The sequence below is a fragment of the Alosa pseudoharengus genome, unplaced genomic scaffold (assembly GCF_046254945.1).
Source record: "Alosa pseudoharengus isolate Yale_2024_CS ecotype anadromous, Long Island Sound unplaced genomic scaffold, YU_APseudo_1.1 YU_APseudo_1.1_scf_13, whole genome shotgun sequence".
NCBI classification, from domain to species: Eukaryota; Metazoa; Chordata; class Actinopteri; order Clupeiformes; family Clupeidae; genus Alosa; species Alosa pseudoharengus.
The window spans coordinates 24,969,762-24,985,025 of record NW_027468598.1 but is presented as its reverse complement, the minus strand read 5'-3'; the positions used below and the strand labels follow the sequence as shown (position 1 = coordinate 24,985,025).

At 44.3% G+C, this 15,264-nt stretch overlaps 1 protein-coding gene across 3 annotated transcripts in view; it reads right to left on the bottom strand.

The window, feature by feature from the left end:
* The window catches only part of myo1cb (myosin Ic, paralog b), a 44,960-nt gene that overhangs the window by 2,475 nt on the left and 27,221 nt on the right, over window positions 1–15,264 (bottom strand). For all 3 annotated transcript variants that reach the window (XM_076282637.1, XM_076282639.1, XM_076282638.1), the window contains exons 7-31: window positions 13,886–13,984; window positions 12,926–13,039; window positions 12,554–12,625; window positions 11,980–12,099; window positions 11,291–11,373; window positions 11,045–11,150; window positions 8,263–8,343; window positions 7,960–8,051; window positions 7,636–7,730; window positions 7,431–7,477; window positions 7,214–7,294; window positions 6,570–6,675; window positions 5,531–5,648; window positions 5,087–5,200; window positions 4,590–4,666; window positions 4,396–4,464; window positions 4,018–4,102; window positions 2,767–2,926; window positions 2,577–2,660; window positions 2,337–2,430; window positions 2,160–2,215; window positions 1,474–1,609; window positions 775–845; window positions 433–530; window positions 143–242 (exon numbers count right to left, since the gene is read on the bottom strand). In XM_076282637.1, coding sequence (XP_076138752.1) covers window positions 143–242; window positions 433–530; window positions 775–845; window positions 1,474–1,609; window positions 2,160–2,215; window positions 2,337–2,430; window positions 2,577–2,660; window positions 2,767–2,926; window positions 4,018–4,102; window positions 4,396–4,464; window positions 4,590–4,666; window positions 5,087–5,200; window positions 5,531–5,648; window positions 6,570–6,675; window positions 7,214–7,294; window positions 7,431–7,477; window positions 7,636–7,730; window positions 7,960–8,051; window positions 8,263–8,343; window positions 11,045–11,150; window positions 11,291–11,373; window positions 11,980–12,099; window positions 12,554–12,625; window positions 12,926–13,039; window positions 13,886–13,984 — 2,358 coding nt within the window. The remainder of the gene's footprint in view (window positions 1–142; window positions 243–432; window positions 531–774; window positions 846–1,473; window positions 1,610–2,159; window positions 2,216–2,336; window positions 2,431–2,576; window positions 2,661–2,766; window positions 2,927–4,017; window positions 4,103–4,395; window positions 4,465–4,589; window positions 4,667–5,086; window positions 5,201–5,530; window positions 5,649–6,569; window positions 6,676–7,213; window positions 7,295–7,430; window positions 7,478–7,635; window positions 7,731–7,959; window positions 8,052–8,262; window positions 8,344–11,044; window positions 11,151–11,290; window positions 11,374–11,979; window positions 12,100–12,553; window positions 12,626–12,925; window positions 13,040–13,885; window positions 13,985–15,264) is intronic.

Below are 15,264 nucleotides of genomic sequence, written 5' to 3'. Positions count from 1 at the left end.
ACTAAACAAACCATTTGAAGTCTCAACATGTGGTGTTGATTGCCTGATCACTTTACATCGATGGGTGAGTGTAGCTATACTTGTACAGTATATTTTACAGTGTGGCTTTCAGTAGGATTGACAGCCTCCACACCCAACTTACCACAGACAAGTGTCCATTCTTGGCCTTGGCAATGAGCAGGTCTGAGCCAGCAGTGAATTCTATGATTCCTTCTTTTCCTGGACCCCCTGTAAATGTTATACTACACACAGAGAGAGAGAGAGAGAGAGAGAGAGAGAGAGAGAGAGAGAGAGAGAGAGAGAGAGAGAGAGGTGATTTACTTCCTCAAACACAGCTCTGAATCACTGGACACTTGGAGCACATGAAACAGTTCACTGTGTTGAAAGTTTTGCAGAGAAAGGTTCCTTTGGTGGACTGAGCTCAACACTCACCTCCCCGGGTTGATGTTGATGCTGTTGATTTTGTCGGCACAGATTGCCAGTTTTGTCAGAGTCTCAATGACGTGTTCACTCTGGAGAACCACATCCCCCTGCACATGAGAAGAGAAGCAGAGATCACTCACCTTAGAACTATGAAGACTAAAAGTGCAGTGACATGCATTTCATAGCAAACCTTACTGCATCACTAGATTTCAAAACCATTGCTGCAGCTTATATGTGTAACAAATGGCAAAATAAACTTCAAAACTGGATGGGAACAAAAGGGCTATGTCATCGGTTCTGTGTTGTGATAGTTTCATTCAGCCTTCAGGTGAGCAGGTGGTTCGGTCTCACCTTCTGCTTGTTATCCTCACATGGCACATGCAGAACAAAGACGCCATCGCTGAGGGAACTCACTGAGATTCCTGAGGACACAAATGGAGCATAGCATTAGTTAAGGCAGGCCACGGAGTCACGCCCAGCAACTTGGCTAACTGCTCAGCTGATTACTCCCTCTTATATTGGAGGACATCATTCAGGGCGCCCTTTTTAAGCTGCTGTAGCCTGCCTACTCATGCCTCTTTCTTTGCAAGCCTTTTTGCAACCCACCTCCACCCCATCTCCTCCTCATACATCTGACTTATCAATGTCTAGTTGTTGTTGTCTAGTTGTTGTCAGGTCAGGTCTGTTCTGTACCCTATGGGGGTTATATCTTGCTGCTCCCTCTGCCTTAGGCTTTCCATGTTTGCACGTGAAAGGGCAGGGGGCTCCCAGAACAGAGCCATACCGCCAAATTAAACATTATGCGATACAAATAGTAATTAACTACCTGGACATAGTGGTCCTGACAGAAACACAGCAAGTATATAGTAGCATCACGGCCACTCCTGACGTTACAGCTCTTCAAGGCAACCCACACGGAAACATAATCATACACTATCACACAGTCATTTTTTAGCATTAGCTAAATGCTAAATGCTTTCAGTATGCACCCACACGTAGTGTCTTGTTGATAGGCTCTAACAGAGATTAAGGTTTGGGAGAAGTTGTTACCTTTCAGAGAGTTGTAGTCGACGCGTTGCTTCAGTTTGGCTTCCTCCACAATGACGACACAGTTTGCTGTGAGGAGGAGCTGCCGGGAGCGCGCTTTGTATCCTTTCCTGTCATACTTGGTCACTGGAATTGCATACTGTTTGTATACACAAAACAGCTTACTGTTAATTTCACACACACACACACACACACACACACACACAAAACAAAAGAACAAACCATTCCCACAACACATACACACCGACACACAGGCATACACAGGCACACACACAGACACACACACAGACATACACAAACACACACACAAACAAACAGACACACCACACACACACAAACACACACACCGACACACAGGCATACACAGACACACACACACACACAAACACACAGGCATATACAGGCACACACACAGACACACACACACACACAAACACACACACCGACACACAGGCATACACAGACACACACACACACACACACAAACACACAGGCATATACAGGCACACACACAGACACACACACACACAAACACACACAAGCACACACACAAACACACACACAGACAGACACACACCACACACACAAACACACACACACCACTACTAAACTCTTACATATGTGTTAAGAACCTAACATGCACTCCCAAATGTATTTTGATAAGGAGAAAAGCTTGCTCTTGAGCTCACCTTCATCTTCTCACTTCCAAGAGCCTGGAGCACCTTGGGGTTGATATCCTCTCCATCTAGGCAGGAACAAACACCACTGTGTAAGAACATCGTTTCAGGACACTTCAGAGCCATTAAGACAGCATGTAGAAGGTTCAGTGTGGAAACATTAAGGACGCGGACAGCAGAACTACTCACTGAGCCTGGTGCCCACAAAGAGTTTGGGGACACTCTGAGGGTAGTTGTCTTTCTTGTCCTTGAAGATTTCGCTTGCCACCATTTTCTGCTCCATCTGTAGATTGAAGACACGAATAGAGGAGAGAGAGAGAGAGAGAAAGAGAGAGTGAGTGAGAGAGAGAGAGAGAGCAGTGAGCAGCTGGAGGACAAAATGGGAGAGGATCTACTGTGTATATTTCTTTTCTTTTCTTTTGAACTCACTTGGTGTTTCCATTCTGGGCTGATGCTCTTGCAGTACTTCCACACCATGTTCTGCATGCACATTTTGCGCAGATGCTCTGATGCCTGTCACAAACAGAACAACAAAAGAGTTGACCAAAGCTTGGTCACACCATTGTCAGTGCTTGTGTTTGTGTTTCAAGGGATTGTGGGTTGTGTAGTCACATGGTACCTCAGCCAGGGCAGGTGGGGGAGTGGGCCAGCTTTTGTCCAGCACGGTCTTGGGCAGACTCCTGTGGAGTTTCATTAGGAAGGAGTAGCGCACATAATCCAGGAAGTACTCATTCTCTGGGCATCTAGGCTGGTGTCTGTAGATGAAGCCCTTGATGAACCTGTTGAAAGGGGATGGGCATTTTTAAGAGTTGGCTTTAGTCAAACCCCGAGTCGACACATGGCCAGTTCATAGGCAAAATGGTTAGTGTATATTCTATACTATTTCTATATATTTTTAAGGATTGAAGCTAGGAATTGCCCCTCATAATCGGATTACAAAACAGTGCGTAGCCGTACATTTCTGCAGTTTCCAGCTAAATCAAAAGCAACATTAAGCCCTTGCTGAAAGACTGAATAGTTTGATGAGTAATATACCTTTGGTTCAACAGAAAAGCTTTTGACGGTCAACAGAGAAAACAAATGCTTCAAAATAACAGAACCTTCCACCACGTCACAGCTACATGTCACCACTGCCCATTCTGCTGCACAAAATATGACGGGTTTGAAGACTTGCCCAAGACATAATCTTCACTTCCTTTTTAATCTGAATCCTCTTTTCTTCTCATAATGTGTTGGGCCACGTTGATGGAAGTTCCCATCTCAACACAGCATCAAATGTGAAGGCCTGAACTAGTATCCACTTTAGATACATGCAACCTTATACATTACCATGATTAATTTCTACTAGTAAATTCACCGTATTGTGGGACATGACATCTCTGTCAACTTTGCCAGGTATCACAAGTGGACACTTGGACACTTGTGAAACTTTCTGACACTTTCTGAAATCATCTCATGTGACTACATACACAGACAGTCATACACGCCAGAAATCATGGGAATATGCAGAACGAAAATAAGAGGGAAAATAAGGAACCTGTTCAATTCTTCCAAATATAAGCAAGGCCATTTCAATGATACTCTTGGTATTGCAGCATCTGAGCAATCTATTAGCCTTTAAACTGCTCCTTTTCAGTTACTTTGAATCAAATTAAAAAGGGAAAGTCTACCATTCTGAGATAAACCAGGGACAACTCTTGAAAACCCAGGACATTTCCAGTTTGGTGGTCAATACCATTAAAATATCTATTGTTTTTATCTATAAAAAGGGGGAACAGTTTTGGTTTCCATGCATTTTGACAGGCCACTATGGAGGTCTGGTCACCCTAGCCAAAGTCAACGTATTGCTACTGAAAGTAAGAGCACCCACTTGCGGATAGTGCCGGCCGCCTGCCTCCTGCGCTGGGCTTTCTTGCAGGCCAGGATTCCTCTCCACCACGCCTGGATCACAATGGCTGTGGAGTCACATGTCACACAGGGTCAAGCAGACTGGCATTACAGGAACACATCTCACAGAAACAGCACTTCAAGCTCACGCAGAATTCACCAAGCGTTGGATTGTTCACCCACTAATAGGGAACGTGAGCTGGGGTTAGACCGTCGTGAGACAGGTTCGTTTTACCCTACTGATGATGTGTTGTTGCAATGGTAATCCTGCTCAGTACGAGAGGAACCGCAGGTTCAGACCATGCAATAGTGACATGTGATAAAATAGAGGATTGGAGCAAGAGAAGCTTAGATCACACACCATTGCTCCTCAGTTTGCGGTACTTGGTCTTTTGCCTGTAGCCTTTCCAGGCTGACTGCAGTTTGGTAGCTGTAAAAACACAGATTGTATTCATGAGTAGAATTATGATTGGATCAAAATTATTTCTTAATATTCTCATATAATATTTTCACTCCTATATTACTATTAATTATTATACTGACAGACAAACTTACCTATACTGTGTTTCCTTGTTTCCAACGCATCTTCAGTGGCAAACAGAGTCTTTGGGAATCGGATGAAGATCTTAGACCTGTGAAGGCAGAAATGTCATGCTTCAGATCAGTCACCGTTTCCAGGAAACCAGGAGGATTCTAGTGCATACTGAATGTTTTTGTTGGTCATTTGTTGAATATTTGAAGAGTTCTATTTTTAAAAACATTAAACATTTTTAAAAACATTAAAAAGTCATGTCATTTAATTGTGTATTTCAGGTAATATCAATAAAATTGTGTTGGTTTGAACTGAATAAATATAAATCCAACAACAATACCCAATTACAATTTTACTGAAATTACTTGGAAAACAAAATATAATTTTTTTTTAATGAAAATTCATTTAAATGGAGGATATAACGTTTTGGAACCAAACTCATTTCCTGTTGCGTTTTACTGTAGAGCAGAACTTGCTACTTCAGCTTTCAGACTGTCGATCTTTGTTGATAATGACCAACCTGCCCAGTTTGTACTCTTCCGGCTTGTAGCCGAGGTGTTTGACCAGTGTAGACACTCCATCTACCAGACGGCCATTCCAGCTGGGCCAGGTCTCTGGACACAGGGACTTATATCTACAAGAAAGCCGAGGAGGGAAACGTGGCAGAGTTAATACAAACTACAAAAACAACAGACCTTAAAATAAACTATTCACAAATACCATCATCAAATAATCACACACTGTCATTTAAAATCAAGTATGTCAGCAGTGTCAACCAGCCATTCTTACAATAAGTATACATGATTCATACATCATCAAAAACTAATACTAATATAGAATCCAACATTTATAAAATGTAAAATTTAATCGTGCTCAAAACATATACCGAAAATGTAAAAAGTTAAATGCAGAACTGTATTATTCAAAGGCAATCAAGGTGCACCAATCAGGTGCAGATGTGTACCTCTGCAGGAAGATCTCATAGCGTCGACGGTATGCAAATCCAGCTCTTCTCACCCTCAGGTTCTCCATCAGCCCCAGGTATTTCACCTGGTGCCTGATCAGAACCTCATCAAAACGACCTAACAGAACACCCAACAGACATGGTGTCAATCAACATTGGTAAGGGTAAAGAACACAAAGGTGATCTCATATTCTGAGACAAAGGACTCATGTACAGTATATGTGTGTCTGTGTCTGTGTGCGTGTCTATGTGTGTGTGTGTGTGTGTGTGTGTGTGTGTGTGTGTGTGTGTGTGTGTGTGTGTGTGTGTGTGTGTGTGTGTGCGCGCGCGCGTGTGTGTGTGTGTGTGTGTCAAACTAGCAAACACTCAAACTTGCATATATTTGTACATGTCTGAACGTTTCATCTGAAAACATTCCACAGATAGAATAAGGACATTTTTAATACATTGGCTGCTGACTGACAGTACAGATCAAGGAGACAGATCCCCCAGAGAAGGACCAATATTTAGCATAAATAATTAATACACATTTACCTTCAATATGCTATCATTTATCAAAAAGATTTTTCCTGTACAAGACTTTTTTGCTTAAATACTCCTCTATGTTTCCATTCATGAGTACCATGTAACTTTTTGCTTACATTATCTATCAACAATATGAACACAGCAGCTGAATTTGATACCTTAAATCAAAATCACACGAAGTGAGTTTATTACTTAAAGGCTGTTAAAAACAGAAAAAAATGGCTGTGAAACTGGCACAAAGGAAATACTGTGCTACTGTTAAGACAGAGAGCATCTCAGTGCACTGGACCATTTCTAACACCACACACTCAACTCTCACTTCACCTTACTAAACAGAACCCAATTACATTTGTAAGTCAACACCTTTAACCATTAATCAAAAACAGAAAACAAATTACTTATCATACTATTATTATTATTATTAATAATAATAATATATGTACAATCCTACAACCCAATTATGTACACTTTTTCCCCAAAGCTAAGCCTGTGTCCTAGAGTCATGCTAACACACCTGCTTGTTTGGCATCATTGGGCTTGATGCAGCGGACGTATGACGGCTCCTTCGACATCAGAATTTCCATCAACTTCGCCAGACTGGTCTTGAACTGGGTGGCCGTCTGCGGGCAGCAACAGTACAGTAGCGATGAAGAGCACAAGCCGCAGAGACAGAAAGAAAGCCAGTTGAACGAGGGGGGAGAGAAAAAGCCAGCGACTGGGCTGAGAACACAGGTCCCAGTGTGCAGGTCCGACCAGGCGCTGAGAGCGTTTGGCTGCTGGTGATGGTGGTGGGGGAGCAACTAGCCGTCAACAATGCCCACAAACAGTCAACAAGAGCGGGCCACCCACACCCGGCCAATGGCCAGTGGAGCAGTGGGTGCTGGGAGGGGGGTAGGGCGGGGGGGCAGCTGGGAAACAGTGAGCGAAGTGTGGAGGGCACCCAAGAGTCAGGGCATTCTTTGGGCCGTGGGCCGCCCCAGCGCGGCCCGGGCAGAGATTCCCCGAGTATCACCGCATCTGATGCCATGCGCAGAGGCGTGGACATGGGCCAGGGAAACTGGCGGGACGTTTGTTTGAAAACAAGCGGACCGTTAATGTGGAGGGTCCGCTTGGGGGGGGGGGGAGAAAGAGCGCAAGCGAGCAAGAGCTAGTTCTCACCGTTTCTGGACGCTTTTTGTCGGTCAGCTCCTCCCTGTCGAAGCACTGGGTGAGGATCTTGTTTTCTGACCGGCACATAACCTAGCAGCAGGGAAACACACAGACACAGACACAACACAAATGAAACTAACAATCCTATTGTTCTCAAAAGACACATCACTAGTATCAGTCAGTGTGTGTTCCCTTTAGCATCTTCTCTTTCTGTCAACACTCTTACCTCCTTTAGGTTCCTGAACAAGAGGTCGTTGTTCTTGTCAAGAAAACCTAAAAAATAGAACAAGGAGAAATCCAATTACTGAAAGAAAACAATCATGAGAGAACAAATCCCATTTTGAGGTCAGTATCTTTGGTGAATCGTCATCTTTGGTGGACCACCCCTGCTGACATCAGGCACCTCTGCCCAATCCCCGGTGACCTCTCACCATTCACATTGTAGTTGACCTCTCCAGCGTAGTGCAGCAGCCTGAAGTCTTCCCGGCCCATGACCTTCCGGGTCTTTCCATCGGCCAGCTTATGACTGGAGCAAGCACACACGCACACACACACAGAACACATAAGGCCGATTAATCCAGCTCTTGTATCATCTAAGCTTTTTAATAGGATTTTCATATATTTATATCCTATTCAAGCCTTTTGCCTATTGCTGTCCATCAATTAGTATGATACACAATTGGCCAGATCAGTGTTGGGCCCTTGAATGTGTGTGTGTGTGTGTGTGTGTGTGTGTGTGTGTGTGGTGGACTCACGTTACGAAATGAGCATGTCCCCCTACAGTTTCCTCCAACTTCTCCAGGAAGGTGATATCAGTGGCATCTCCAGGCCTGAGGCACTCCTCATCCTGAAGGAGAAGAGGGAGAGAGAGGGAGAGAGAGAGAGAGAGAGAGAGAGAGAGAGGAGGGAAGAGAAAGGGAAAGAGATGTAGAGAACACAAAAGAAGAGAGAAGGAAGTGACACCAGCGAAACTTGAGTCATGTGCCCACTTAAAAAAAAGGAGCAAGACAAAAGAAAAAAGGAAATGTAATAATGAGAACTTTGACACAATTCCTCACCAAGATGGAAATGATGCCTTTGAATTTCTCCTCCACGAGATCGCAGATGATCTTGTTGTTGAAATATTGCACAGGCTCCCACTGTTAAAGAAAAGAAAAACAACACAGACAATAAACAGACTGATAAATATGTATTACTTTTAAATTATCACAACTATAAAACCAGACATTTTCAGAATGCAAGGAATCCCCACTCCAAAGCATTCTGATCCCACTCTGGACATCTGGGTCACCAAACAGACCCTTCTTTTATTAGCGGCTGGGCAGAGATGTTTTTAGAGTGCGGTCCGAGAGGTCGGCATTTCCATACAAACAACGCAGAGCAGGCCCCATATCACACATCAGACCATAATGTGTTCTTTGACTAGACACACATGGCACGTACAGTGGAGTAGCCCCCACGCCCCAACGTCATGGATACCCAACTCAACAAAGCCCCACACACCCTCTTGGTTAGAGTGTTAGGACTACCATCATACCATACCATAATATTACCATAGTATACCATGAACAGGATCGTATGGGGAACAAATATGTTCTTGAACTACACTATGGCTACTATAGAGTGAAGTACAATGACAAGGTTGTGGTGTGTGCAGAACTCCAGTGCTGTGACCAATGGTTACGGTCATATCAACCTCACAAAAACAGAACTGAACATTTTCCTGCGAAAATGGTCACGGTCAATGGTCATACAGTACACCTTTTTTGACTTAAATAAATAATTTTTTTGGAGCTGACATACAGTGTGCAGACCTTCTCCCTCCATATCCATGATACAGTTTGTGACATCAACCCACTACAGATAATGGGTAAGACTATAATAGAGTGTAGTTTATGAACATAAAACATATTCTTAGCATGTGAGGACTACTGGACTATAATATTCAGCATTAGGCTAAAGTATTGTGTGGAATGCCACTGCTCTGTAAAGAACAGAACCCTCATCATTATCATTTATTCCCCGTAAACAAAGTCAGTGAGGATAGGAGCAGGCTTCACTCAATTTGTCTACTTTTAAACTTTAAGAGTGCTGGCCTGGATAGTTATACATAAAGGAAAGTAAGAGAGAGGCCGCACTATGCATACATGTATATACTCTTTTATTTGCACATACGCGTTTCAGCGTGTAGTTGCAATACTGTCAAGATATTTTAGAAATACATCAGACACAGGCTTGGGATGCCTTTGATTTACACACACATACACCTGCAAGTTCATATGCCGAAACGCATATGTGCAAATAAAAGAGTATATATGCATAGTGCGGCCTCTCTCCTACTTCCCCGTAAAAAAGAAATACTATTTTCTGATTGGTTGGCAGGGGGCTATTAATTCTGAATATCGGGACACAAATGAAGTAGATCTGGTAAAAAGGTTTAACCACCGTTCCATATCAATGCTCTTTTGAACAGAAACTACAAAAACCATCGTAAACAACTGTTGAACTAGGGAGCACGCTTGGCAACAGTGGAATCAACTGTAAACAAGCGTTACCATTGTCAATAACCAAAGAATGAAACTGAACTGCATGTTTCCCTTTTTTGTGCTATAAATGCATTACTATTACCTACATCCATGATCCCCAACCAGGGGATATCGGCATTTGAGGTGTCCCGATATACACAATTAATAAGCTTGGCACTATGAGTCCTTTCCCTCCGACTCATCCATTTATTCAGTCATTCCGTCTCATCCACTAATTTCCAGACACCTCTGTGGCTGTTATCCCTTACGTATGGGGAATAGTACCGTATAAAGCTGGCATGCGTGAGGTGGAATGATGGTGTAAGTGTGATAGCTGTGTGAATGACACAGCAGAGTAGAGTTTTAATCAGTTTACTTTGTATGATCGTGACTCAGGTATTAGCTGTGACACAGTTCTAGAGGAACTCCTGTACCATGATGAAGGTGTGTTACGTAAGAGTATTAACACAGATTCTAAATTAATATAGTACACTCTTTTTTTTTTTTTAAGTATATTTTTTGGGTTTTTTGCTTTTATTCCGACAGGACAGTGAAGATTGACAGGAAGTGAGTGGGAGAGAGAGAGATGGGTGGGATCGGGACATGACCGCAGGTCGGATTCGAACCTGGGTCCCCATGGGTGCTTGGACCCGTTCATGGTACGGGCGCTGTAGCTTGTTGCGCCACAGCGCCCCCAGAATATAGTACACTCTTGAGTATGTTGATGTAAGGCAGGGTGTAAAGGATGGGCAACCAGATTTTCTAAAACTAAAACCGGTCCTTCATTGTGATTGGCTGAATCGCGTTCGATGCTGTTGTAAAATGCAGCATAAACATACACCTTGACCGCATTTCGTTCTATATTACTGCGCTACCATAACTTGATACAAAAGTTAAAGTAGCTGCGTCTCGACGTTGCTTGGCAACCATTCAGATAGAGAAAATATATATTTTTAGCGGAAGAATGACTATCTATGAATAAATCGTTACATTTCTCGTTGCTGTGCCTTTACTTTATGAAACTTTGCCAGGTTATTTATAGTAACAGTAACAGAAAAGTAATAAGCCACTTGAGTCTGTAGGTTACACTGATTTTACAACAGCTAAGGGGCGTTGTTAGGCACGATACACTAGAGAGTAAGGAAGGGATGATACAGTACAGCACAATGTGAGTAAAAGTGTTTGTGTGTGCATAAGTGAGAGAGAGACCGAGAGAGAGAAAGAGAGAGAGATGGAGACAGACAGAGAGAGAGAGAGAGCGAGAGAGAGAGGGAGAGTGAGAGAGAGAGAGGGAGAGAGAGTTGAGTGTTCTCACCGTGATTCCCTCAGCCTCATACTCATCCTGCTCAGACTTCAGGGTGAGTTCGATGAAGAGCTGCTGGAGCTTCTCATTGCAGTAGTTGATGCAGAACTGCTCAAAACTGCAAAGAGGCCAGGGAGGAAGGTGGAGAAGCAGAAGCACACAGCAAAGTCAACATCAGGATTAATATTTAACAGAATTAAACTCAGAAGAAATATTTCTGTAGCATTTCAAGCCTTCAACACAAGTGTACAATAGTACCTGTTGTTTTGGAAGACTTCGAAACCATAGATGTCCAGAAGACCAATCACAGAGGCATTCTTGCTTGAGAGCCGTGAGTCATCCTGAAAAATGTGTCACACAATGAGTCAACAAAAGAGCAATTCTCCCCACAAAAGAGTCATTATTTAGAGGCGCCATTCTTCTCCGGCCTGTAACTTCTAAATATTTCCACTAGGGGGAGCCAAATATCCATGTGGGGATATTAGGGAGCCACGCTGTCAGGACTGATGGACTTCTTCCTGTGTTGTAGCAGCAGCCAATCCCCACTCTACGAGGACTGCTATACAGGGGAGGGGCACAGAAGGGGGACTGGTGTGTGTGTGTGTGTGTGTGTGTGTGTGTGTGTGTGTGTGTGTGTGTGTGTGTGTGTGTGTGTGTGTGTGTGTGTGTGTGTGTGTGTGTGTGTGTGTGTGTGTGTGTGTCTGTGTGTGTGTGTGTGTGTGTGTGTGTGTGTGTGTGTGTGTGTGTGTTGGGGCGGGGGTGGGGTCGTTGTCCAAACACTAATGTATTCTATGGACAAATAACAAGCAGTGGGAGGATTGGGAATCGGTAGCTGCCTGGAAGGGGATGGTGTCCTGATCTGTCCGCCCACGGCCGAGGGGGTATTCTAGAGGTGAAGGAGCCTGACACTGGAGGAAGGACGCGGGAGGTGAAGGCAGCAGGCGTACCTTGAACGCCAGAGAGTCGTTGATCTTGTTGACCAGCCAGGAGAAGGTGCGGCCATACACGGCCTTGGAGAGGGCGTCCCGAGCTGCTGCAGCCTGCTCCTGGTTTAGAGGGCTCATCAGCTGTGACACACACACACACACACACACACACACACACATTTTAATACCTTTATTTGTGTTCACATTTTACAGTAGATTTCATTGAACACAAACAATCTTAGATACCAGCATTGTAAACCCAGTAGCCTATGTCTCTGGTCTCAGTTCATGGGTACAAAAAACAGCGCCTTCTCCAGATGTGGCGACTGCCAATTATCACAGAAATTGAGCAGAATTTTGCTAGAGCCTTTGCTCTTGTCTTAGAGAGACCACACACACACACACACACACATACACACACACACACACACACACACACACACACACACACAGGAAAACACCTATTGTTAGACACAGAAACCACTTCACTCATTGACATGTAAGAATGTTGAAGTGTGACACAGCCACGCCCTGTGGAAACGCATGAGAGCTAGAGGCCCTCGCTGCTGCAGAGAGCTGACAGCTGCTTACATACCTCCTCGCCTTTGGCAATGATCTTCTTATGTGTGAGAGCCTCCTTCAGAACAGCAACATCCACTCCTATCAACTACAGCAACAAAAAAGGGTCCTTGTTATAGACTTACAGTCTCACCTATCCTCTAGTATACAGTATGGTTTTTGCATAGAGAGGTTACCATCATTTCCCAACTATTAGCCACAGCTTATACATTGATTTTGCCAAATGTATTCAGCTATGAGGTCAATACACGGGGGCAATTAATATGGTGTTAACATGGTTTTGTTTCTTTTAACTTGCATAAAACACTGTCCTGCGACTTATACACAATGCGGCTAATGCACAGGAAATGACTGCAAGGCTGGAAAGTGGTGGGGGTCTGTGTGTTACCCTGGACATGTATCTGATCTGCGTCTCAGACGTGATCCACGCGCTCCCACTGTCCTCTGATCCGAACTGGACATTCCCCAAGTGAAGCACGCTGGCAATAATGTTGAGCAGCTCCTGCAGATGAGGCAGATAGGCAGGGTCAGTGGAGAGAGTGAGGAGTGGACAGAGAGAGAGAGATGGGGGGGAGGGGTGGAAAGGGTAGATATGAAGGGAGAGAGTGGAAAGAGTGGTAGATTTTACAATGCTTTGGAGATCAAAAGGTGCAGATAAGATATGGGGTAATTTTATGGCTGCGTTGGCTAATGCTTTATAACCGTGTTACAGGGCTGTGTGCTTGGTGGGGGCGGAGATACACAATGCGATGCTATCGCGGCGAGCATAATCAGCTCCTTTTCCTCTGTGTCTCTCTGAGGCACTGGGAATGGCCTCAGGCCCAGACGACCCCCCCCCCCCCCCCCCAAGCGTTCAGCACAATCCACCTCTCACACGCCACGACAAACTCAGAGCGCTCTTAGCTCAACTCCCCTGGGGGAGATGTGGGGAGAGAGAGTGTGTGTTTGTGTGTGTGTATGTGTGTGTGTCTGTGTGTGTGTGTGTGTGTGTGTGTAGGGGGGGGGGGGGGGGTATAATCACATACACACACGCTTACACACAGATATACAGATGCAGGGGCATGGACATACATGCACATGCACACAGACACAACATAGAACTTTCCAACAAATAAACACACCCACATACACAGATGCCACGAACAGAACTGAACAGAACACAAACACATACATAGGCACTCAGATACACACAACACACAACCATATAGTCACATGCTAAGAAAATCTGAATCAAATCTGTCAGAAAAGTGCAGTGAGCTTAGCATAGTTGCACTGCATCATGCGCTTTGTGCATAAAATATGAGGCAGAAGGTTCTAGACTGCCTCCTGGTGGGAGGGCGTTTCTTACCTCCACCTCATCGTCGCTGAAGCCTATGACAGTCAGGGCCTTCAGCACCACCTTCCAGTCACTGCGGTCGTTGATGGAGCTCACTTTGGGGCAGTTTCCCTGAAACACACCCACAGCGTACGTACACAGATTACTGTTTGCTCTGCAGCAAGAAGTCCGCAAACAGCCGTGGAGGGAATCAGGTTAACTAATGCTGTGGAGAACTACTTGGGTCAATGTGATCTGCCATAGTCTCTGTGTACTAGAGTATATAAAACTTTCGCATAAAAGAAAACTATGAGTATGACTATGACAACTCAAAATGAGTCAGAAATGTCATAGCGTCTGACTCAATGATACTAGACACTTTCACACTCATGCATTAGTATCTCGCATGCTTGCGTCATAGTACTGAGAGAGAAATTCAGAAGCAGTGAATGGGAAATGTAATCTGAATGTTGGTGTATAGACAGAAAGCGGGTGTTATGTCCTCAGGTGATGTATTGTAAGAGAGGTCTACACTAATATGTACAGTATGTGGATTGTAACTGTAACAAATTAACAAAAGGTTAAGTGTCCTTGTGAATAGTGATCATCTAGGGTTGCTCAATCTGTGGTGAGTGAGAGTGGTTTGTGTCGTAAGAACAGGCTCTTAGCAGAAGACAGAGAGTGAGTGAGTGAGTGAGTGAGTGAGTGAGTGAGTGAGTGAGAGTGAGAGTGAGAGAGAGAGAGAGAGAGAGAGAGAGAGAGTGAGAGAGTGACTGAGTGAAAGAGTGTACATCAGCCTTGCTGAAGAGGTCTCCAAGGACGAAAGCTCTCTTCTGTGGAAACTCCCCTGGGGACAATTGGGGGAGGAGGCTAGACTGATCCACACTTCCTCCATTAAAACAGTGGGGGGTGGAGGTGGGGGGGTTGTTTGTTTAAATCTGAGGGCTAGTCCACACGTACGAAACCGATCTTTTTTTCCTCCGTCTTCCCTGAAACCGCATCAAGAATATTTGCGTCCAAACGGATCCATCTCAACACGACTCAACACGTTACTTCATACCCCAGGCCTAGGTGGCACTGTTTCTTTACAGAAATTGACCAAAGTTTGTGCTTTACAAACAGACAGAATAGGCTATGACGAAATGGCTAGTGCAAGGAAACCAGAATTGTTTGTGTGGACTGATGGTGAAATGTCAACTGTAGTCAACTGTAAAACTAATAAACTTTATTTTACGGTTTGTGAAGGGTGCAGTCCCGTCCTTTATTTGGCTAACGCAGGTAGGCCTACTAATCACCTTTACTTTCTTTGGTTGTAGGATAGTCCGACTCCGTGATTCACATTAGTTTTGGCTATCACCCCAATTAGGCTACTAAACGCAAGGCATCAGTATCAGTTTTTAGCATCATTGCGG